The following is a 24725-nucleotide window of genomic DNA, read 5'->3' on the forward strand; positions in this document are numbered from 1 at the left end:
GTTGGCTGGGCTCCCTGCCTGTGCCATTAAACCCCTACAACTTATCCAGAATGCTGCAGCCCGTCTGGTATTCAACCTTCCCAAGTTCTCTCATATCACCCCGCTCCTCCGCACACTCCACTGGCTTCCAGTTGAAGCTCGCATCTACTACAAAACCATGGTGCTTGCCTACGGAGCTGTGAGGGGAACGGCACCTCCTTACCTTCAGGCTCTGATCAGACCCTACACCCAAACGAGGGCACTACGTTCATCCACCTCTGGCCTGCTAGCCCCCCTACCTCTACGGAAGCACAGTTCCCGCTCAGCCCAGTCAAAGCTATTCGCTGCTCTGGCACCCCAATGGTGGAACAAGCTCCCTCACGACGCCAAGATAGCGGAGTCACTGACCACCTTCCGGAGACACTTGAAACCCTACCTCTTTAAGGAATACCTGGAATAGTATAACAGTAATCCTTCTAACCCCCCCATAAAAAAAGGAAAAAAAGGGGTGGTTGTCCAACTGGCTATCCTAAGTTGAATGCACCAATTTGTAAGTCGCTCTGGATAAGAGCGTCTGCTAAATGACTTAAATGTAAATGTAATTTGTGCAACAAATGCGAAGAGCCCGAGCTCTCCTACAATCCAATTAGATGCGAACTGCACGTATTGGACAAAGACTGGGACGCCACTCTTGGGAAGGCAACAGGCAAAAAGCCATGGCTCCATGGTGCGACAATGGGAAAAAGTTGACCCGGGCCAAAGACAGGGTTAGGTAAATAAACCTGAAAAACCAGTGGGAAGACTGCAGGCGCAAACAGTATACGCATAAACGCTCAGGGATGCCAAGGACAGTAGTAAAGCGAAAGATGGAGGAATATTACATCTACACACTTTTCAGCAGATAAAAGCTGCTATAAAAATGATTCTTAAGCACAATAGACACGTCCCAGAACGAGCTAAAAGCTTAGAGACGTGCCCCCCTTAGAGATGGCATAACAGTCATGGTAAACTGTATAACTGCCAGGTCCTTGGCAGGCCGAGAAAGCGGCTAAAGGACCTAACAACGATGAACCTTCTCTTCATCCAAAAGATCCTACAAGGAGCATAGAAAAAAGATTGTAGGAAGGAACAATCTGTATAGTCACACCACTTCTCCACGAAAAAACAGACCAAATGTAAAACAGAGCGTACATAAGGGGCTGGCACTCTTTTCCTTGCTTCGTTCACTAGGGTATGACGATAGCTGAAAGGACTGGTCATAAGCAGGGTTGTAATGGCCAACCGGAAAAACACTGGTGTTTTTTGGTGGAAACTAGGAGAGGAGAAGAAGTAGCAACCGTTATACCCAAAGAGAGATGGTAGGGCAGAGAACCGTAGGCCCTGCACACTATTCTCCTCAACCGCAAGGGATCCAACCTAAGTTGGCCGACCCCTCTTACCTCCCTTAAGAGGGTTAGAGGGGTGGATCCTTTCTGTGGCGCAATACTGCTTCCCTACAGGTTTGGCCTGGTTCAGGGGCTTAACCTGAGTCTTGGCAGACTGCTGCATCGCCGGGGACCTCAGTGCCCCAAGGCCAGTCTGTTGCCCACTCCCAGCTGTGAGGCTGGGGCGAGATGCAGGAACCAACGGAATGCCACAGGGCCCAGGTCTGCGGGGCTGGCAGTAGTTGAAGGCTTCGCCTTCTTTCTTGCGCATGTCGGCTATTGAAAATAGAACCCAGTAGAAAATGGGTGATTTCATAGCGAACTGAAGCTTGTATCTGTGCTTGCGTGTCAATTCTCCGCTATGAGAAAGAGCTGTCCACAAGCCTGATGACTCGCACTCACCAGATGTAGTGGGGTGGCACCCCCTAGTTGCGTCAAAGAGAGACACTTTTATCAAAATATCATGGCCCTGTGCCCTTGTTACGAAGGGACAGAGAGTGATGCATTTCTGGAGGCACAGTGCTGTTAGGCACGGAGTGGGAACAGTGCTTGTTGGTTTAGCACAAGCCGGTACTCGTTAAAACTTAACACTCGCAGGACTTGTTGCAGACCTGCATGAGCATGTTAGTTTCCCATTGCAGGGCCATAATAACTCTGGGGGAAAAGCATTGCTTAACCGGGTTATGCGTGTGCTAGTCGACGCTTAGCTGTGAGGCATTTGGTGTTAGCTAGCTAGTGTTCACCTAGCTAGTTAATAGCCTAGCTAGTTAGTACCACGTTAGCCGAAAACAACAACATGAAGAGTTGTTTCTTCGGTCATGAGAGTCTCTTTTGATCATAGTAACGTGAGGTGTCGCTGGTCAGTTTAGCCAACGAAAACGGGTGAACGTTAGGTGTACTAAACGAGAGAAACAAGCTGGCCAGTAGTAGCTAGCTTTTCAGCATTGCTACGAATTAACCTTGACAGGCGTGAGCTAGGCATCTGCTGAAGCATGCACTGTGTATGAATGCTATAGCTGTGAGGCTAGCGTAGGCGTTAGCTAGCTAGAAACGACCTCGTGAGGCTAAGGGTAAGCTATAGCTAGCACAGTGCTAGCCGAACAGCATGGGTGCGTTGTTAGAATTCGTGATGAAAATCTCCCACGACCATAATGGCGTAAGGCAAACCGTCAAGTCTAGTCAACACAAACGAGTGAACGTAAGTTGCACTAAACAAGAGAAGGGAGCTAGCAATACTACAGTCTGGGCAAGCAGGGAACTTGTTTCCGAGTTACCTAGCCCTGCTAATGCAACCATATGTGCAGGTAGGAATGCTAATGTGGTTAGCTTGCTTTCCAGAAAGCTAGCCACTATAAGCTAGCTAGTAGAAGCCTTGCGGCTAATGCTAGCTAGGATGAGCATAGTAATGTGTAAGCTAGCTAGCAGCTACCTCGTGGCTAAGGTATGCTGTAGCTAGTATAGTGCTGGCTGAAGGGAACCGCGTGGGGGCAGTTCGACTTCGGTAGGTATTCTCTCACGACTACAGAGCCGTGAGGCTAGCCAGTCAGTCTAGTTAACGCAAACAAATTAACGTAGGTTTAACTACACTAGAGAAGGGAGCTAACAATATGACTGTGTTGCAGGTAGTAATGCTGGTTTGGTTAGCTTGCCTGGGCGTTAGCTAACTGGCAGCTACCTCGTGGTGAAGGAGTGTTGTGGCTAGCTCAGTGCTGGCTGAAGGAAACTGAGTGGATGCAGAGTTAGCCTTTAGATAGCGTGCTCCCGCAACCGACTGAGCCATGAGTTAACACAACGGGTGAATGTAGGTTAAACTAGACGAGAGAAGGGAGCTAACAATGCTACCATGTTGCGGGTAGGGTTTGCTAGCCGTGACACTAGCTACCAATGGTGACTGAGAAATAAAAATACATTTCTACACAAAACAAAAAACCTTCCGGTTAGTACTCAACCTCTCAACAGGGTCTGAAGACCTACGCTCAGCAGCGATGTCCTTCACGGTTCACTTGTAGCAGGAAAACAAGTATCCAGTCGATATGAGGAGAACTAGAATAGAGATACTCTTTGTGAGGAAGAGAAACAAAAATTACCAGAGGCCAGGAGAGTGGCTCCTTTTATTGGAGTGGGGATCTCACCTCATTCACCATTCTACCAGTCTCCAACATATGTTTTTGATTGGTACTTTTGGGATTAGGCAGTCCATAGTGAACCCCCATATGTGATACATTGAAACAAGTATTTGAAAGAGAACCAATGTCATTTTGTAATTTGGGTGAGCTATCCCTTTAAGGTCAAGAAATTGTAGTACGTTACATAAGATATCCTCCATTAGTTCATCAAACCAAATCAATACACAACATCATCCATCCTCAAACAGCTTTTGTGAGTGGCCAGTATGCAACACACAACTTAGACACACCGTTAGCGGTTAGCCAGAGCGTAGACACACAGTTAGCGGCTAGCCAGAGCATAGACACACAGTTAGCGGCTAGCCAGAGCATAGACACATAGTTAGCTTGTACCTGGGCAGAAAGAGGTTGTGGAGGTGTTTGAGGATGGTCTGCACGTAGAGGTTGGGCTCCTTGGCGATTGGCTGGGGGATGGAGTCGCGCGGAGACACCAGCGCCATAATCCAGTCCGTGTAGACGTCCACGCACAGCTTGACTGTGTCCCCGTCCAGAGGCAGGGTCAGACCGTAGCACAGCACCTCCATCGTCCATTTCACCTGTCAATCACACCACACCAAGAACTCTGCTGTTAGAAAGAGACATTGCACAATGGACTGCTGCAAGCTAGACAGTCAGATGTCAAGTCAGTCATTGTCAGAATACTTGGGGAAAGGGAGAATGAATGACTTAACACTTGAAAGATGACCACAATAAGATTAACTATTGGTGCATCAAGGTAAACCATTTTCTTTAGGCTTAATTATGCTGATTGTAGTGAAATTAACTTATTTCAAACACAGGGGTAAAGGGATGGTTCATCCACATGAGTGACCGTGACTACATGTAGCATTCTAAACCTAGAGTGTGGATCAAGGCTACTTTCAAAAATGAATTCAAGTAATTCAGAAATGTAGGTGAACTAGGCCTATTGCCTGGTGGAACCAGCCTGATCGCTGTGTTCACCCTTCTGGCATGTCTCAAAAGACAGCAATCAGGCTGGTTCCGCCAAGCTAGGTGAACTACCGTCTTTATCTACCAACTACAGGGTTCTACACTAACTTTTTCGGTTGGTGGCACCAGCACATGATTTGGTCGCACTGATAATTGATAATGACCTGGCCTGTGTCCCATAATGTGCCTGCATTCCATACAGAACCAGGCTAATAATGACTAGCCATCTTTTAAATTAGCATGCCCTTGTGTTCTTACATTGATTTGGATAGATTTACTGTAACAGCAAAGAAAATAGACTTAAAATATAGTGCTAAATGCGAAATTCTCTAGAGGGCAGAATCTGAAAAAAACAATACTTGACACCAAAACGACACCAAAACGGTACTAAAAAAAAACTGGGAGAAGGACTGATTTCCCTCATCTTTTTGTTTTTGTTTTTTGCTCTCAAAAACACAATAATAGAAAAACAACAAAATTGGATGTTCTAAGTTCACAACAATGCTTAAACCACATAAGGGGAATTTTTTCTTGAAAATCTGAGAAATGTAGATTTTTTTGTGTAGTAACACTAACTCAGGTGAGCACCAGCCAGACAGTTGTGCTTGGCTAGCTGGGTTTCTGCAGCGCACTTGTGATGGAGTTTTCAAAACAAATTGATGCAAATAATGATGATTCTGCCAAGTAGGCATAAGCTACTTTGTAGTTATTTACCTTTTAATGGCCTTTCCATCTACCCGAAAATAGTAAGGTCATCATTAGCATCTCTAACGGCTACACAAAGTGGACATATAGGCCCTATGTGTACCGCACACAAAGCACTTTTCAAGCACTTAAGTGTCATTTTTAAGGACCTACACTTTATATTTAATTGTTGTAATAGCCTATTTAAAAAAAAAATAACCCAAAATGTATCCAAAAAAGTATGCATTACCACTAAGAATAATGCATTTTTTAATAGGCCTACTACTAAGCTATATGTAATTGTTTTAAGGTCATACCAAAGATAATTTTGCTATTTGATTTTGAACTTTAAGACCCCTTGAAGTATAAAAAAAGTAATGTAAAAAAGGATTTAATGAAAACACATTATTTTTGTCACTAAACAGTCTCCATAATATACGTCATTAAATTTTTTCAACTGTTACCGGGGGACCTTCAGACGAGTCCTGTGAGGTCGGTGGGCATCCTAGAGCAAAACAACCGACATGTACGTGTTCATGAGTCTCACCTTCATATTAGTGTATAGCCCAAAATGTTTGGACGCTACAGACAGAAGTTGGCAGATCGGCTGTACCGACTTCAGTTGAGTCCCAAGACGTGGGGGTCGTAGAGCCAAACTCAGAACACCATCGTGTTCGTGAGTCTCTCATCTTTCCTTAGAGATCTCATAATAGTTTGTAGGCTAAACCATTCGGACGCTACAGACGATTGTGTGAGAAGGGTGATTTTCGGGATGTCTCATGGTCTGTCACCTTTCACCGCAGATGCGGAAGTGTTACATAGGCGGTGGATTGAGACATCCAATGCAAAAAACTGCTTAAACTGACAGATTATTATTTATTTTTTTACCCCGTTTCTCCCCAATTTCGATCTTGTCTCATCTTGTCTTGCTACTTCCCAACGGGCTTGGGAGGCGAAGGTCGAGTCATGCGTCCTCCGAAACATGAACCGCCAAACCGGACTACTTAACACCCGCCCGCTTAACCCGGAAGCCAGCCACACCAATGTGTCGGAGGAAACACTGTTCAACTGACGACCGAGGTCAGCCTGCAGGCGCCCGGCACGCCACAAGGAGTCGCTAGAGCGCGATGAGCCAAGTAAAGCCCCCCCAGCCAAACCCTCCTCTAACCCGGACGATGCTGGGCCAATTGTGATACAGCCCGGGATCGAACCCGGATCTGTAGTGACGCCTCTAGCACTGCGATGCAGTGCCTTAGACCGCTGCGCCACTCGGGAGGCTCAAACGGACATATTTTTAAATGGGGATTTTTGTATTATGCTAAAGCTGGAGACTCTTAACTCCCTCACTAACTTTAAGCATCAGTTGTCAGAGCACCTTACCGATCACTGCACCTGTACACAGCCCATCTGAAATTAGCCCACCCAACTACCTCATCCCTATATTGTTATTTATTTTGCTCTTTTGCACCCCAGTATCTCTATTTGCACATCTAGCATTCCAGTGTTAATACTAATTGTAATTATTTTGCACTATAGCCTATTTATTGCCTTACCTCCATAACTTGCTACATTTGCACACACTGTATATATATTTTCTGTTGTATTTTTGACTTTATGTGTTTTACCCCATATGTAACTCTGTGTTGTTGTTTCTATCGCACTGCTTTGCTTTATCTTGGCCAGGTCGCAGTTGTAAATGAGAACTTGTTCTCAACTGGCTTACCTGGTTAAATAAAGGTTAAATAAAAAAATTAAAAAAATTGATTTCCACGGGAGCACGGACATCGACCTTAGGGGGTTAAGAATAAATAATAGTCCACACATGCTAGGACGTGATAGTCCGGCGTCCCATTGTGACATAGCTACACGGCTCAGAGACTACCATCTGCGGGGGACGTACAGCACAAAAGCGCCTCCCCACAATTCCCAACCAACGCCTCTCTAGTACATGTCCTCTATTCATTTGAATGTGTGGACAGTTGGAGAAATTGCTTGAAGCGTAAATCATAGTCCACATACGCTAGGACGCGATAGTCGAAAAGTATGAAAGCCAATGGTCCAATATTCTAGAACACTGCTGTGTGTACGCGTACATGTTTTGGATGATAAACGCTGCGCTGAGAATTCAAAAAGTATGAACGCCAACGGTCCAATATTCTAGAATACTGCTGTGCATACACGTTTGGTAGTCTGATAGACCCTTTATGCATTGACATTCAAATTTTTACATTCTAAAATATGTCAAAATATTGTGGGCATTGCCTGACCAAATAGACAACATGCTCCCGATACAAACACACTAATGAAGTCTGTCCATGTGGTAGCTAGTCAGTCTCGCCCTTTGAGATGTTGAAGAGTTATTGAGGGGTTATCATGTATTTAAACGAGAAAGCGACCAAAAAACGGGTTCCCTTTGTAATGGAACACTTTGAATGGAAAACCAAGTTGAAGCCAACATTCGATGTTGTCTTGCTCATAATAGCTGCACATGGTTTTACCGCAACTAGCGCAACAGAAGCGAAGGAAAACAAACCTAAGCACTTAAATCTCTCATAGAAATTCATCACTTACAGTGCCTTCAGCAAGTATTCACACCCCTTGACTTTTTCCACATTACATTTTAGTTGCATTACAGCCTGAATTTTAAATGGATTAAATTGAGATTTTTTGTCACTGACCTACACACAATAAGTATTCAACCCTTTTGTTATGGCAAGCCTAAATAAGTTCAGGAGTAAAAATGTGCTTAACAAGTCACATAATTAGTTGCATGGACTCACTGTGTGCAATAATAATGTTAACATGATTTATTTATGAATACCTCATCTCTGTACCCCACACATACAATTATCTGTAATGTCCCTCAGTCGAGCAGTGAATTTCAAACACAGATTCAACCACAAAGACCAGGGAGGTTATCCAATGCCTCGCAAAGAAGGGCACCTATTGGTAGATGGGTAAAAATAAAACAGACATTGAATATCCCTTTGAGCATGGTGAAGCTATTAATTACACTTTGGATGGTGTATCAACACACCCAGTCACTACAAAGATACAGGCGTCCTTCCTAACTCAGTTGCCAGAGAGGAAGGAAACTGATCAGGGATTTCACCATGAGGCCAATGGTGACTTTAAAACAGTTACAGAGTTTAGTGGCTGTGATAGGAGAAAACTGAGGATGGATCAACAACATTGTAGTTACTCCACAAAACTAACCTAATTGACAGGGTGAAAAGAAGGAAGCCTGTACAGAATACAAATATTCCAAAACATGCTTTAGGTTTGGAACAAGGCACTAAAGTAATACTGCAAAAAATGTGTCAAAGCAACTGATGTTATGTTTGGGGAAAATCCAATACAACACATTACTAAGTACCACCATATTTTCAAGCATGGTGGTGGCTGCATCATGTTATGGGTATGCATGTAATCGTTAAGGACTAGGGAGTTTTTTCAAGATAAAACATTTAATGAATGAGCTATGCACAGGCAAAATCCTACAGGAAAACCTGGTTCAGCCTGCTTTCCACTAGACACTGGGAGATGAACTCACCTTTCAGCAGGACAATAACCTAAAACACAAGGCCAAATCTACACTGGAGTTGATTACCAAGAAGACAGTGAATGTTCCTGAGTGGCCGAGTTAAAGTTTTCACTGCTTGAAACTCTATAGCAAGACTTAAATGGTTGTCTAGCAATGATCAATAACCAATTTGACAGAGCATGAGGAATTTTGAAAATAGTTATGGGCAATTATTGTACAATCCAGGTGTGCAAAGCTCTTAGAGATTTACCTAGAGAGACTCACAACTGTAATTGCTGACAAAGGTGATTTCATTTTCAATATACTTGAAGAAAGTATGGGGTATAGTGTGTAGATGGGTGAAAACCTATTTAATCCATTTTGAATTCAGGCTGTAACACAACAAAATGTGGAATAAGTCAAGGGGTATGAATACTTCCTGAAAGCAAAACTGATCAGAAATGAAATCACAGAATAATTATATTGGAGCAGTAGAACTTATAAAATACCATAATACCGGCTACCATAACTTCAATTACTTTTCAAGGACCAAAATGAAATGTCTGATTTTAAAAAAGGTAGGCTATTCCATGATGAATGAATTGCGCATCGCAAATATTTAACCAAGAAACTGAACTTTTTAAATACTTGGTTTGCATACCCATTTTTGCCTTAGCATTTACTAGTAGATATCATAACTTGGAAATCTTTCTTACTGCTTTCCTACCCCTAGTGCCGTCGGTCTTCACTCCACGCAACAAGCTGTTCGAGAGCTGCGCGCTCTCTCTGCCCGACAGATTTTTATACAGTGCCTTCGGAAAGTATTCAGACCCCTTGACTTTTTCCACATTTTGTTAGGTTACAGCCTTACTCTAAAATTGATTAAATAGTTTTTTCCCCCTCAATCTACACACAATACCCCACAATGACAAAGCAAAAACAGGTTTTTAGAAATTTTTGCAAATGTATTAAAAATTAAAAACTGAAATATCACATTTACATAAGTATTCAGACCCTTCACTCAGTATTTTGTTGAAGCACCTTTGGCAGCGATTATAGCCTCAAGTCTTCTTGGGTATGACGCTACAAGCTTGGCACAACTGTATTTGGGGAGTTTCTCCCATTCTTCTCTGCAGATCCTCACAAGTTCTGTCAGGATAAGAGACTTATCTGGCAAACTAAAATTAGCAGGAAAGACAAAGAGGAGAGACTTAAGGCCATGCATGTATTCTTTGGCAAATGGCTTACATTTTCCTTTGCCTGGCCGTATTACAAACAAGCCTTATCTGGCTGCTGGGACTGAACTGGGGGTGAGCTCAAGGAGCCGTTGTCCACTGGGATGGAGAAACACTGTCACTATAAAGTCGCAGGGGTTGAATGCCCCTGGGGGATACACAGGAAATCCTCTCATTGTTATCAAGCAAGCCCAGAGGCCTGGGGCTGTCCGAGCTACAAGGCAAACATGATGGGGAAGTGAGCAGCACATTTCCCACAGACAAAAGGGGGACCAAGCTATTTTTCACCCAGCAGCAAATCAGAGAGAGAAGAGATTTGAAAACAACATAATTTACAGAGGGAGGTGGTGGTATGTGTGTGTTTTTCAATCAAGCGCAGTAGAAGAAAAGAAAACGTTCAATATCCAGGATGTAGCCTAGTCCTAATGTGCAGGTGACCGTTCAGCCTCCTTGGTTTTCTAAAAATAAGGGACTGACAAAGCCTAGCCTATCAAAGGTGTGTTGGGTTTATCATGTAGCCTATGTTTTTGAGGAAATAGGCAGAACAATGTCAAGATGAACTTGGAGCTAAAGAGGGAAGAAACTTCTAATGAGTGACAATGAAGTTGAGCTTGACATTAATACACCCTACCCATACCTACAGCAAAGAATCAAGTAGGCCTTGTTGGGGAACTACCCTAGAAACCCAACATTCCAACTTCACTTTCAACTGACAGCTTTAGCTAGCTTTAATCCCCTTGAATGTAGCTGTAATGTTGGGTTTCTAGGGTAGTTCCCCAAAATGCAATGTAAAATGGGCCATGTCAAGAAAGTCTTCACCCTTATGGCTTACACCTGCATACACATCTGATTCAGCCATGCAAAAACACCTGGGATGTTTTCAGCACAGTCTGCCTACCTCTTTGTCGGTCTTGAGCAGGCTGTCAGTGGACGGGGTGCCCAGGGTCACCCCCAGAGGTCTAACCACTGCATTGGCCACGTCGCGCCCCACCACCGGAGGGTACGAGTGAAGGACACTCAGGTGGCCTAGGTCGCTCTGCACCACCAGGTGCAGAGACCTCCATTCCGAATACATGGTGGTGGCTTTCGCTTCTACTGGGTCCAATTGCTACCTGTGTGTACAGAGGAGTGGAGTCAGCACATGGGGAAACAATAAAGTGGACTCAGAGCCAGCCTGATGTAGACTTATTAAAGCAACAAGCAGTTACAACAAATGCCCATTACATATAAGGTGGACCCTGATGCTTGATATTCCCATAAGTTGACATTCAGTTTGAACTTTTCATGTAGCTTGAAAAGTACAAATATGTCAAAGGCAAACTGTGTGAAAAAGCACATTTGAAGTAGACCCATGCTGTGAATAGGCTACATGACATTGAACAGAGAGAGCCTTGATGTGTTATCTCCAGAATGATCTGAAAGGAATGCTAATATTAACAGAAAGGGCTTCACTGAGAGTCCCAAATGCACTTTGCAAGTGACAAATAGTGGACTGGAGACAGACACTCAATGTTCAGGTGCAGAGCAGTAAAAGGTCATCTTGAAAAGCATAAAAGACATGCAAAGCAATAATTTAGTGCAACAATTTAGTGCACAGTTCGTTCTAGAGATAAGTTAGCTAGCTAGCTAGGTGAGCCTACAAATTAAATAGAAGTAACATATTAGCTAGCTAGCAAAGTTAGCTAAAGGTGTTTTGACTCAAGGTTAGGCCAAACCAAATTATCGCTGGGTAACGTTAAAAAGAGGCAACCCTGAACCCATTGACAACTGCATGATAAACTGTGAGACATCAGGGCCAGATTGCATGAGCCACAGACACACACTGGCTGTTTTGCTCTACTAGCTACACTGAACAAAAATACAAACGCAACAATTTCAAAGATTTTACTGAGTTACAGTTCATAGAAGGAAATCAGTCAATTGAAATGAATTCATTTGGCCCTAATCTATGGATTTCACATGACTGGGCAGGGGCGCAGCCATGGGTGAGCCTGGGAGGGCATAGGCCCACCCCTTGGGAGCCAGGCCCACGCACTGAGGAGCCAGGCCCAGCCAATCATAATTATTTTTTCTCCCAGAAAAAGGGCTTTATTACAGACAAAACTCCTCCTCAGCGATAGGAGAAATTAACATTTGATTCTCCGGCAACAGCTCTGTTGGGCACTCCTGCATTCAGCATGCCAATTGCATGCTCCTTCAAAACTTGAGACATCTGTGGTATTGTGTTGTGTGACAAAACTGCCCATTTTAGAGTGGCCTTTATTCTCCCCAGCACAAGGTACATCTGTGTAATGATCATGCTGTTTAATCAGTTTATTGATATGCCACACCTGTCTGGTGGATGGATTATCTTGGCAAAGGAAAAATGCTCACTAACAGGGATGTAAACAAATGTGCGTATTGAACATTTCTGGGATATTTTATTTCAGCACATGAAACATGGGACCAACACCTTACATGTTGCGTTGATATTTTTGTTCAGTATAGCTAATGCATTCAGAAATTATTCAGACCCCTTTACTTTTTCCACATTTTGTTACGTTACAGCCTTATTCTAAAACTGATTCAAGAATTGTTTCCCCTCATCAATCTACACACAATACCCCATAATGAGAAAGTGAAGTGGTTTTTAGAAAATTTTGCAAATTTATAAAAAAAAAACTTTAAAAACAGAAATACCTTATTAACATAAGTATTCACACCCTTTGCTATGACACTCGAAATTAAGCTTTCCATTGATCATCCTTGAGGATGTTTCGACAACTTGAGTCCACCTGTGGTAAATTCAATTGATTGCACATGATTTGAAAAGGCACACACCTGTCTATATAAGTTGCCACAGTGCACATCAGAGCAAAAACAAAGCCATGAGGTCAAAGGAATTGTCTGTAGAGCACCGAGACAGGATCTGGGGAAGGGTACCCAAAACATTCTGCAGCATTGAAGGTCCCCAAGAACACAGTGGCCTCCATCATTCTTAAATAGAAGAGGTTTGGAACCACCTAGACTTTTCCTAGATCGTCCACCCGGCCGAACTGAGCAATCAGGGGAGAAGGGCGTGACCAAGAACCCAATGGTCACTGACAGAGCTCCAGAGTTCCTCTGTGGAGATGGGAGAACCTTCCAGAAGGACAACCATCTCAGCAGCACTCCACCGATCAGGACTTTATGGTAGAGTGGCCAGACGGAAGCCACTCCTCAGTAAAAGGCACAACAGCGCGCTTGGAGTTTGCAAGAAGACACCTAAAGGACTCTCAGACCATGACAAACAAGATTCTCTGGTCTGATGAAACCAAGATTGAACTCTTTGGCCTGAATGCCAAGTGGTCTGGAGGAAACCTGGCACCATCCCTACTGTGACGCATGGTGGTGGCAGCATCATGTTGTGGGGATGTTTTTCAGCGGCAGGGACTGGGAGACTAGTCAGGATCGAGGGAAAGATTAACGGAGAAAAGTACAAAGAGATCCTTCATGAAAACCTGCTCCAGAGCGCTCAGGACCTCAGACTGGGGCGAAGGTTCAACTTCCAACAGGACAACGACCCGAAGCACATAGCCAAGACAACGCAGGAGTGGCTTCACGACAAGTCTCTGAATGTCCTTGAGTGGCCCATTCAGAGCCCAGACTTGAACCTGATCGAACATCTCTGGAGACTTTGAGGTTTGTCACTTCCGTTTTGAGCGCGTCACTTATCTCCGTGCTACGCTGTTTGTTGCTGCTTGGCTACCTGCCAAACTTGACGGTTTTTACTTTTTTATCTCCGTTTAATCTATCTTCATTTAACACATTTTACCAACGTCTTAGTTATTTTTATATTTTTTACTCACTCAACTTTTTTCATTCAACCTTTTCACACCGGACGCTTTAGCTGGACATGGTTCTACGGGACCTCCACCAGCCGAAGCTAAGTAGTAACATTAACACTATGCCATCTAATTGCAGTCGCTGTACTCATAATATACAGGAGAACTATCGCCTTATGGTGAGGATAGCCGTGCTGCAAGCACAGCTTCAAACGCAATCGTTAGGCAAGGCAATGTAAGTGTAGGAAAGGATGAAACAGCGTCTGTGCCACCAGTAAGTACAGATAGTAGTATAAATCCCCTCGCACAGTCCCCGCAGCCGGACAATTTTCTCAAGGCTTCTGAAAAGAAATGCTGTCGGCATACTCAACCGGTGTCGCTCATTCAGCCGACAGAAACTTTCAAACGGTTCTCCCCATTAAGCTCTGACAAATTGAAAACCCTAGTCATTGGCGACTCCATTACCCACAATATTAGACTTTAAAAGAATCATCCAGCGATCATACACTGTTTACAAGGGGGCAGGGCTACCGAGGTAAAGGCTAATCTGAAGAGGGTGCTGGCTAAGGCTTAAACTGGCGAGTGTAGAGCGTATAGGGATATTGTTATCCACGTCGGCACCAACGATGTTAGGATGAAACAGTCAGAGGTCACCAAGAGCAACATAGCTTCAGCGTGTAAATTAGCTAGAAAGATGTGTCGGCATCGAGTAATTGTCTCTGGCCCCCTCCCAGTTAGGGCGAGTGATGAGCTCTACAGCAGAGTCTCACAACTCAATTGCTGGTTGAAAACTGTTTTCTGCCCCTCCCAAAAGATAGAATTAGTGATAATTGGCCCTCTTTCTGGGACTCGCCCACAAACAGGACCAAGCCTGGCCTGCTGAGGAGTGACGGACTCCATCCTAGCTGGAGGGGTGCTCTCATCTTATCTACCAACATAGACAGGGCTCTAACTGCTCTAGCTCCACAATGAGATAGGGTGTAGGCCAGGCAGCAGGCTTTTAGCCAGCCTGCCAGCTTAGTGGAGTCTGCCACTAGCACAGTCAGTGTATTCAGCTCAGCTATCCCCATTGAGACCGTGTCTGTGCTTCGATCTAGGCTGAGCAAAACTAAACATGACGGTTTTTGCCTTAGCAATCTCACTGGAATAAAGACCTCCTCCATTCCTGTCATTATTGAAAGAGATTGTGATTCCTCACATCTCAAAATAGGGCTACTTAATGTTAGATCACTCACTTCCAAGGCAGTTATGGTCAATGAACTAATCACTGATCATAACCTTGATGTGATTGGCCTGACTGAAACATCAAATCAAATTGTATACAGTAAAGTACAGAGCAATATCGAAGAGCCCTCACTGCTGCTTGATCATCCTATTTTTCCAACCTAATTGAGGAGAATAAGAACAATCCAAAATGTATATCTGATACTGTCGCAAAGCTAACTAAAAAGCAGCATTCCCCAAGAGAGGATGCCTTTCACTTCAGCAGTGATGAATTCATGAACTTCTTCGACGAAAAGATCATGATCATTAGAAAGCAAATTACGGACTCCTCTTTGAATCTGCGTATTTCTCCAAAGCTCAGTTGTCCTGAGTCTGCACAAAACTGCCAGGACCTAGGATCAATGGAGACACTAAAGTATCTCTTGACACATTCATGAAAATTGTAATGGCCTCTAAACCTTCAAGCTGCATTCTGGACCCTATTCCAACTAAACTACTGAAAGAGCTACTTCCTGTGCTTGGCCCTCCTATGTTGAACATAATAAATGGCACCCTATCCATTGGATGTGTACCAAACTCACTAAAAGTGGCAGTAATAAATCCTCTTGAAAAAGCCAAACCTTGACCCAGAAAATGTAAAAAACTATCGGCCTATATCAAATCTCCCATTCCTCTCAACATTTTTAGAAAAAGCTGTTGTGCAGCAATTCACTGCCTTCCTGAAGACAAAAAAATGTATATGAAATGCTTCAGTCCGGTTTTAGACCCCATCATAGCACTGAGACCGCACTCGTGAAGGTGGTAAATGACCTTTTAATGGCATCAGACCAAGGCTCTGCATCTGTCCTCGTGCTCCTAGACCTTAGTGCTGCTTTTGACACCATCGATCACCACATTCTTTTGGAGAGATTGTAAACCTTAATTGATCTACACGGACAAGTTCTTGCCTGATTTAGATCTTACCTGTCGGGAAGATATCAGTTAGTCTCTGTGGATGGTTTGTCCTCTGACAAATCAATTGTACGTTTTAGTGTTCCTCAAGGTTCTGTTTTAGGACCACTACTGTTTTCACTATATATTGTACCTCTTGGTGATATCATTCGGAAACACAATGTTAACTTTCATTGCCATGCGGACGACACACAGCTCTACATTTCAATGAAACATGGTGAAGTCCCAAAATTGCCAACCCTGGAAGCATGTGTTTCAGATATAAGGAAGTGGATGGCGGCAAATGTTTTACTTTTAAACTCGGACAAAACAGAGATGATAGTTCTAGGTCCCAAGAAACAAAGAGATCTTCTGTTGGATCTGACAATTAATCTTGATGGTTGTACAGTCGTCTCAACAACAAAACTGTGAAGGACCTCGGCGTTACTCTGGACCCTGATCTCTCTTTTGACAAACATATCAAGAATATTTCAAGGACATCTTTTTTCCATTTTCGTAACATTGCAAAAATCTGAAACGTTTTGTCCAAAAATGATGCAGAAAAGCTAATCCATGCTTTTGTCACTTCTAGATTAGACTACTGCAATGGTCTACTCTCCGGCTACCCGGATAAAGTACTAAATAACCTTCAGTTAGTGCTAAACACTGTTGCTAGAATCTTGACTAGAACCCAAAAATGTGATCATATTACTCCAGTGCTAGTCTCTGGCCTGTTAAGGCTAGGGATGATTTCAAGGTTTTACTGCTAACCTACAAAGCATTACATGGGCTTGCTCCTACCTATCTCTCCGATTTGGTCCTGCCGTACATATCTACACGTACGCTACGGTCACAAGACGCAGGCCTCCTTATTGTCCCTAGAATTTCTAAGCAAACAGTTGGAGGCAGGGCTTTCACCTATAGAGCTCCATTTTTATGGAATGGTCTGCCTATCCATGTGAGAGACACAGACTCGGTCTCGACCTTTAAGTCTTTACTGAAGACTCATCACTTCAGTAGGTCCTATGATTGAGTGTAGTCTGGCCCAGGGGTGCGAAGGTGAACGGAAAGGCACTGGAGCGACAAACCACCCTTGCTGTCTCTGCCTGGCCGGTTCCTGTCTCTCCATTGGGATTCTCTGCCTCTGACCCTATTACGGGGGCTGAGTCACTGGCTTACTGGTGCTTTCCATGCCGTCCCTAGGAGGGGTGCATCACTTGAGTGGGTTGAGTCACTGACGTGACCTTCCTGTCCGGTTTGTCGCTCCCTCTGGCTCGTGCAGTGGAGGAGATCTTCGTGGGCTATACTCAGCCTTGTCTCAGGGTAGTAGGTTGGTGGCTGTTGATATCCCTCTGGTGGTGTGGAGGCTGTGCTTTGGCAAAGTGGGTGGGGTTATATCCTGCCTGGTTGGACCTGTCCGGGGGTATCGTCAGACGGGGCCACAGTGTCTCCCGACACCTTGCTGTCCACCTGGTCGTGCTGCTGCTCCAGTTTCCACTCTTCTGCCTGCGGCTATGGAACCCTGACCTGTTCACCAGACGTGCTACCTTGTCCCAGACCTGCTGTTTTCAACTCTCTCGCTCAACCGCATCTGCTATTTCAACCTCTAAATACCCGGCTATGAAAAGCCAAGTGACATTTACTCCTGATGTACTGACCTGTTGCAACCTCTACAACCACTGTGATTATTATTTGACCCTGCTGGTCATCTATGAACGTTTGAAAATCTTGGAGAAAAATCTGGCCTTAATGGCCATGTACTGTTATAATCTCCACCGGCACAGCCAGAAGGGGACTGGCCACCCCTCAGAGCCTGGTTCCTCTTTAGATTTCTTCCTAGGTTTCTGCCTTTCTAGGGAGATTTTCCTAGACACTGTGCTCCTACATCTGCATTGCTTGCTGTTTGGGGTTTTAGGCTGTGTTTCTGTATAGCACTTTGTGACATCTGCTGATGTAAAAAGGGCTTTATAAATACAATTTGATTGATTGATTGGAGAGACCTGAAAATAGAGAGGATCTGCAGAAAAAAATGGGAGAAACTCCACAAATACAGTTGTGCGAAGCTTGTAGCGTTATACCCAAGAAGACTCGAGGCTGTAATCGTTGCCAAAGGTGCTTCAACAAAGTACTGAGTAAAGGGTCTGAACACTTATGTAAATGCAGCTAGATATACCTACTTACATTTTGGATGCTAATAGTTTGCTTTTATTTAAAAGATTAGACATAATTGTAATCAAAACCAAAAAGTGTATGCAGGGTGGGGGCTAGGACCGAGTTTGGGAAACCTTGGTCTGGTGTGAGGTGCGGGAATAATGACAAGCGAACCTGGGGAGCATTGTGTTCACATTGCCCTAAAAAAGGGAACCGGCCCGCGGAATTCAAGCGAACCGAACTCAGACCACCTCTCGAGATGGTCTGAGTTCGGTTCGCTTCGGGGCTCTTAGTTCCTTTGCAGTGTTCACACTGAACAAAAAAATTAAGAGAACCGCACTGAGTTCACAAAGATTGTCTGAAAGTGATCAAGTCTGAAAACACCCTTAAACCGAACGAACGGGGAAGGACCTGCCTGAATTTGTCCAATAGAAACTCGTTTTCTCTGCAAAACGCAACTGTTTGGACTATTGATTACACACACCCCAGTTAGCTAGCTGATGATATATTCAACAGGCGCGAGCTAGTTAGCTATGTCTTTAATGGTACCAATGCATTGGGACATTTAGCTAACTAGCAAAATTAGCCTTATAGCAGGTAGCTAACACCGTGAACATAATGCATGGCTAATTTGGCTAGCTATAGGCAACTTACGCTGTCACAACCTGTACAACCAGGAAAGCGGGCTAGCAAGCAAGTCACTGTTATTGTAGGCCGCACAGGCTACACGGGCTAGCTGGAGCTAACTGTAGCTAGTTGGCTAAGCTAATGAAAACAATAACACAACAGATAAACAGCAGCTGGCTGTATGTTGCTATTTACCTGTGTCAGAGGGAAATACTGTCATATCAACCGTCCGTTTTCTCAGCAAACTGTACACCAACGAGGATATTGCAGAACCACCTTTGAAGCAAATTCACATCCAATGACAAGCATACATTCACGTCAATCGTCATGCGGTTGACGGCTAGCCTCAGTTGCTACTGGCAACTGAACATAGAGATAGATAGAGGACTCATCATGGATATAACAACGATTTACATTTACATTTTAGTCATTTAGCAGACGTTGCCATTGAGGGCTTCCACCATTTTAAAGTAGTCAACTGGGTGGGGATTCCTATGAGTTGGGAGCATTGACTACTTGAAATAAAATGGAGATAGGCAGTGACATTGAGGCTATGTTGTCACAGACGCTACAATGGCACAGATACAAAGATAAGTCCTCTATCTATTTCTATGCAACCAGAGACGGAAGAAAAAGTGAGACATTTCACTGGCTTCTTTTTTCTGCTTCATATAGACAGGTTATACGATACCATGTGTTTTGACTCATGTCATGTCTATGCTAATATGGCAAATATTCCCTAGCTAGCTAACCAACAACTGTAAGGATGTATTTGAGCGACTACAAGTGCGAATTGTACAAATGTATTTATGTTTTAAATAAACATTTGGTGACAAAATATAGTTTACATGTTGTCAACAATCTAAGCCAACGCTGTATGTTTTGCCTCATAGCTGTGCAAGCATCAGTTTTGTTGCCAAACAACCAACCCCTCTATACAGTTACTGTACTAAGCAGACCAGTCCCAGGAGTGGTTTGTTAAGTCACAATGTTTGTGTTCAGATGGACCTACAAACAGTACTGTTAAGAGGTCTGTAATACCATGATCAATCAACTCTTAGGTAAAGTATTTATTTTTAGGGCAATCTTGGTGGAAATAGTACAAATGGAGAGGTTCAAGACCCTTGTAAGACATCACAGTTATATAGAAGGATGTGCAAAAGGACATAGAGTGAGGTATTGGGACAGTGACACATGTTTTGTTGTTTTGGCTCTGTACTCCAGCACTTTGGATTTGAAATGATACAATGACTATGAGGTTAAAGTGCAGACTGTCATCTTTAATTTGAGGGTATTCAAATTCATCCTTATCAGGTGAACCTTTTAGAAATTACAGCACTTTTTGTACATAGAAATAAGCTTTAAAGCTGCAAAAGTCTCTCCACCAACAAGAAGGGGATGAACAGTTTGTGTCATCAACAGTGCTTGTGTCCATAGAAATAGATGTGGGGCGCGGGATGTTCCCCAATGCTGGAAGGGGGGCCCCGAGTGAAAAGGTTTGGGAACCCTGGTGTAGGCGACCAGTGTGGTGTCAGACAAGTGGACAGTTTTACAATGTTTCAGAGGCTACTGATGCCACAATAATCATACTGACACAAAACAAATACTACTAAGGTTGTGTTTACACAGGCAGCCCAATACTGATCTTTCCCACTAATTGGTCTTTTAACCAATCACATCAGATCTTTTCGCATCAGATCTTTTTCAGAGCTGGTCTGATTGGTCAAAAGAAAAAAGATCAGAATTAGGCTGCCTGTGTAAACGCAGCCTAAAAGATACATGTGGGTCTAGGAGATGCACTGTGTAGTGTTAGATATCATTTTTTTGTTTAGGATCTGTACAGGGTGGAATTTAGGAAATGTTGTAGTTTTGCAACGTTGGGACTCACATGGTTAAATGTTTGCATGCTTTTCTCCTTCGAGAAATCGACAGCTGATTCAAAGCGTGTGTGGTGGGTATTAAACACTTATGTGCTTGCCATAGCGAGGATGCTCACCATATTGCCTAGACCCATCAAATCATCTCAGATCTCCACAAGTGTATGTAGGGTCTAGGGGTCGATTTGGGACCATAGATACTTATTTACTACTTCCCACAAGTCTGAAAACATTGGATTGGAGGAGACATTTTGCTTTCCAACTTGGGCTTCTCCCGCGATTGTATTTGAAATATTGCAAAAGGCCTGTTTTGGATGCTGTTCAGACAACTGCAACTCAACATCAGCTGATTTTATAGCCTATTTGCTGTACATTCCCGACTATAGGCTGTACTTTGTGATTGGGCTACACTGTAGGCTAGCCTACAAATGTCGGATCTTCATTTGGTCACTCTTTTGTGTCAAATTAGCCTCTTGATTTACTAATCAAATCAAATCAAATTGTATTTATCACATACACGTGTTTAGCAGATGGTATTGCGGGTGTAGCGAAATGCTTGTGCTTCTAGCTCCGACAGTGCAGTAATATCTAACAAGTAATATCTAACAATTTCACAACATATACCCAATACACACAAATCTAAGTAAGGAATGAATTAAGAATATATACATATATGGACGAGCGATGTCAGAGCGACATGGACTAAGATACAGTAGAATAGTATAGAATACAGTATATACATATGAGATGAGTAATGCAAGATATGTGAACATTATTAAAGTGGCTAGTGTTCCAACTGTGGAAACCCACTGTTCTCTTTCTCTCCATGTGGGGGCAGTCAAGCCATTTCAGACCAGGGCCTGCTATCAAAATCCTCCTCTCTCGCTCGCTCAAACGCTAAAGCATTCATTTTATTACTAAATGTCCTACTGCTACTGTAGACCTAGGTCCTATTACTGCAACATTCAAATGTATAAACATGTATCTGAAATGCATCCATTACACATCAACAACTTTTGTTTTATATAGCTTAAAGTGTCACTCCAGTCTCCTTTTCACCTCATATAACACCTGATTTACTTAGCAAGAGGAACATCTCAATAGGTGGTAATCACATAGCACAAGTGGGGGGGGGGCTTTCCTCTTTTGTTCTCTATTGCTCCTCTATTGTTCCTCAAGCAAGGGGGAGGCCGAGGAAATCAAGGACCATTCATGATATCAAAATGATAGTTTTAACCATGTTTTGAGGCTATATACTGCTTGTTTACGTTTACTTTGTTTACAAACAGAGTGAAACAAGCTTATATTTTGAGTTCGGATGGGGTACGACAGTTGAACTAAGCTCATGACATTTATAAGTTATATTCGTCAAGAATCAGTGGGTACATTTCATTAATTCAGAAGTCCAAAAATAGATGAAGCAACTGCTGATTGGCCCTTTAATGTCGTCTCCTTTTCCACTCATTTAACACCTGATTTACTTAACAAAATGCACATCTCAATAGGTGGTCCAGAGAAGTCATGACATAGCACAAGTGGGGGGGTGGGCCTTTCCTCTTTTGTTCTCTATTGCTCCTCTATAGACGGGTTAACTGACAACGTCACAAAAACAATGCACATGCTTCAATGGGGCAGAAGTCCATGTGTTGTTGTGATTCTAGATAGCCAGATAGCTAGCAACAATGACAAGAAGCTGCCATTTGGGGAATCGTAGGTGGCTCGTTTCAGCTAGTTTTATCTTGTGCTTGATACCATGTCTTGTTTTGAGGTGTTTTGACTGATGTCACGTCTATAATAATATGGAAGAAATTTGCTAGCTAGCTAACCAACAACTGTAACAATGTACAGTACATTCGGAAAGTATTCAGACCCCTTGACTTTTTCCACATTTTGTTACGTTACAGCCTTGTTCTAAAATGGATTAAATAGTTTTTCCTTCATCAATCTACACACAATACCCCATAATCACAAAGCAATAACAGGTTTTTAGAAGTTGTTGCAAATTTGTAATAAAAAAAAACTGAAATATCACATTTAAATAAGTATTCAGACCCTTTACTCAGTACTTTGTTGAAGCACCTTTGGCAGCGATTACAGCCTCTTCTTGGGTATGATGCTACAAGCTTGGCACACTTGTATTTGGGGAGTTTCTCCCATTCTTCTCTGCAGATCCTCTCAAGCTCTGTCAGGTTGAATGGTGAGCGTCAGTGCACAGCTACATTCAGAGACTTGTCCCGAAGCCGCTCCTGCGTTGTCTTGGCTGTGTGCTTACGTTGTCCTGATGGAAGGTGAACCTTCACCCCAGTCTGAGGTCCTGAGCGCTCTGGAGCAGGTTTTCAACAAGGATCTCTCTGTACTTTGCTCCATTCATCTTTCCCTCGATCCTGACTAGTCTCCCAGTTCCTGCCACTGAAAAACATCCCCACAGTCAGTGGTGTAAAGTACTTAAGTAAAAATACTTTAAAGTACTACTTAAGTAGATTTCTGGGGTATCTGTCCTTTACTTTACTATTTATATTTTTTACTTTTACTTCTGTACATTCCAAAAGAAAATAATGTACTTCATACATTTTCCCTGACACCCAAAAGTACTCGTTACATTTTTAATGCTTAGCAGAGCAGAAAAATGGCAAAATTCACCGCACTTATCAAGAGAACATCCCTGGTTATGCATACTGCCTCTGATCTGGTGGACTCACTAAACACACATGCTTCATTTGTAAATTATATCTGAGTGTTGGAGTGTGCCCTTGGCTATCCATATTTATTTATGTTTTAATGGTGCAGTCTAGTTTGCTTAGTGTAAGGAATTTGAAATGATTTATACTTTTACTTTTGACACCTAAGTATATTTTAGCAATAACATTTACTTTTGACACTTAAGTATATTTAAAACCAAATACTTTTACTCAAGTAGTATTTTACTGGGTGACTTTCACTTTTACTTGAGTCATTTTCTATTAAGGTATCTTTGCTTTTACTCAAGTATGACAATTGGGTACTTTTTCCACCACTGCCCACAGCATGATGCTGCCACCACCATGCTTCACCATAGGGATGGTGCCAAGTTTCCTCCAGACGTGATGCTTGGCATTCAGGCCAAAGAGTTCAATCTTGGTTTCATCAGACCAGAGAATCTTGTTTCTCATGGTCTGAGAGTCCTTCAGGTGCCTTTTGGCAAACTCCAAGCGGGCTGTCATGTGCCTTTTACTGAGGAGTGGCTTCCGTCTGGCCACTCTACCATAAAGGCCTGATTGGTGGAGTGCTGCAGAGATGGTTGTCCTTCTGGAAGGTTCTCCCATCTCCACAGAGGAACTCTGGAGCTCTGTCAGTGACCATCGGGCTCTTGTTCACCTCCCTGACCAAGGCCCTTCTCCCCTGATTGCGCAGTTTGGCCGGGCGGCCAGCTCTAGGAAGAGTCTTGGTGGTTACAAACTTCTTCCATTTAAGAATGATGGAGGCCACTGTGTTCTTGGGGACCTTCAATGCTGCAGAATTGTTTTGGTACCCTTCCCTTGACACAATCCTGTCTCTGAGCTCTACAGACAATTCCTTCGACCTCATGGCTTGGTTTTTGCTCGGACATGCACTGTCAACAGTGGGACCTTATGTAGACAGGTGTGTGCCTTTCCAAATCATGTCCAATCAATTGAATTTACCACAGGTGGACTCCACTCAAGTTGTAGAAACATCTCAAGGGTGATCAATGGAAACAGGATGCACCTGAGCTCAATTTTGAGTCTCATAGCAAAGGGTCTGAATACTTATGTAAATAAGGTATCTGTTTTTTGTTTTTAATAAATTTGCAAACATTTCTAAAAACCTGTTTTTGCTTTGTCATTATGGGGTATTGTGTGTAGATTGATGAGGACCTTTTTAAAAAAAAAATCAATTTTATAATACGGCTGTAATGTAACAAAATGTGGACAAAGTGAATGGGTCTGAATACTTTCCGAATGCATTTTATATTGATAAAAGTCACCTTTCCTAGAGAGATTTAAACGGTTATCAAAACGTCACGCCAGGATAAGCTTACACAAAACACAGCCCTTATTTTAAGTGTTTCTAAAATCCCCTATGGGAAAAATGAATGGTGGAAAAATTATTGGAACCATTTCCTTGTTTGACTGCTAGGTTTTGTAGGTGTTATGA

General features: G+C 43.1%; 1 protein-coding gene across 4 annotated transcripts in view; it reads right to left on the reverse strand.

The window, feature by feature from the left end:
- The window catches only part of LOC121575568 (ral GTPase-activating protein subunit beta), a 63588-nt gene extending 44580 nt beyond the window's left edge, over nt 1–19008 (reverse strand). For all 4 annotated transcript variants that reach the window (XM_041888746.2, XM_041888745.2, XM_041888744.2 and 1 more), the window contains exons 1-3: nt 18892–19008; nt 10860–11073; nt 3923–4125 (exon numbers count right to left, since the gene is read on the reverse strand). In XM_041888746.2, the coding sequence (XP_041744680.1) occupies nt 3923–4125; nt 10860–11036 (380 nt within the window). In that variant the 5' untranslated portion in view covers nt 11037–11073; nt 18892–19008. The remainder of the gene's footprint in view (nt 1–3922; nt 4126–10859; nt 11074–18891) is intronic.
- Between the last annotated feature and the right edge of the window lie 5717 nt (nt 19009–24725).

This window comes from Coregonus clupeaformis, chromosome 10 (assembly GCF_020615455.1).
Source record: "Coregonus clupeaformis isolate EN_2021a chromosome 10, ASM2061545v1, whole genome shotgun sequence".
In the NCBI taxonomy this organism is placed as follows: domain Eukaryota; kingdom Metazoa; phylum Chordata; class Actinopteri; order Salmoniformes; family Salmonidae; genus Coregonus; species Coregonus clupeaformis.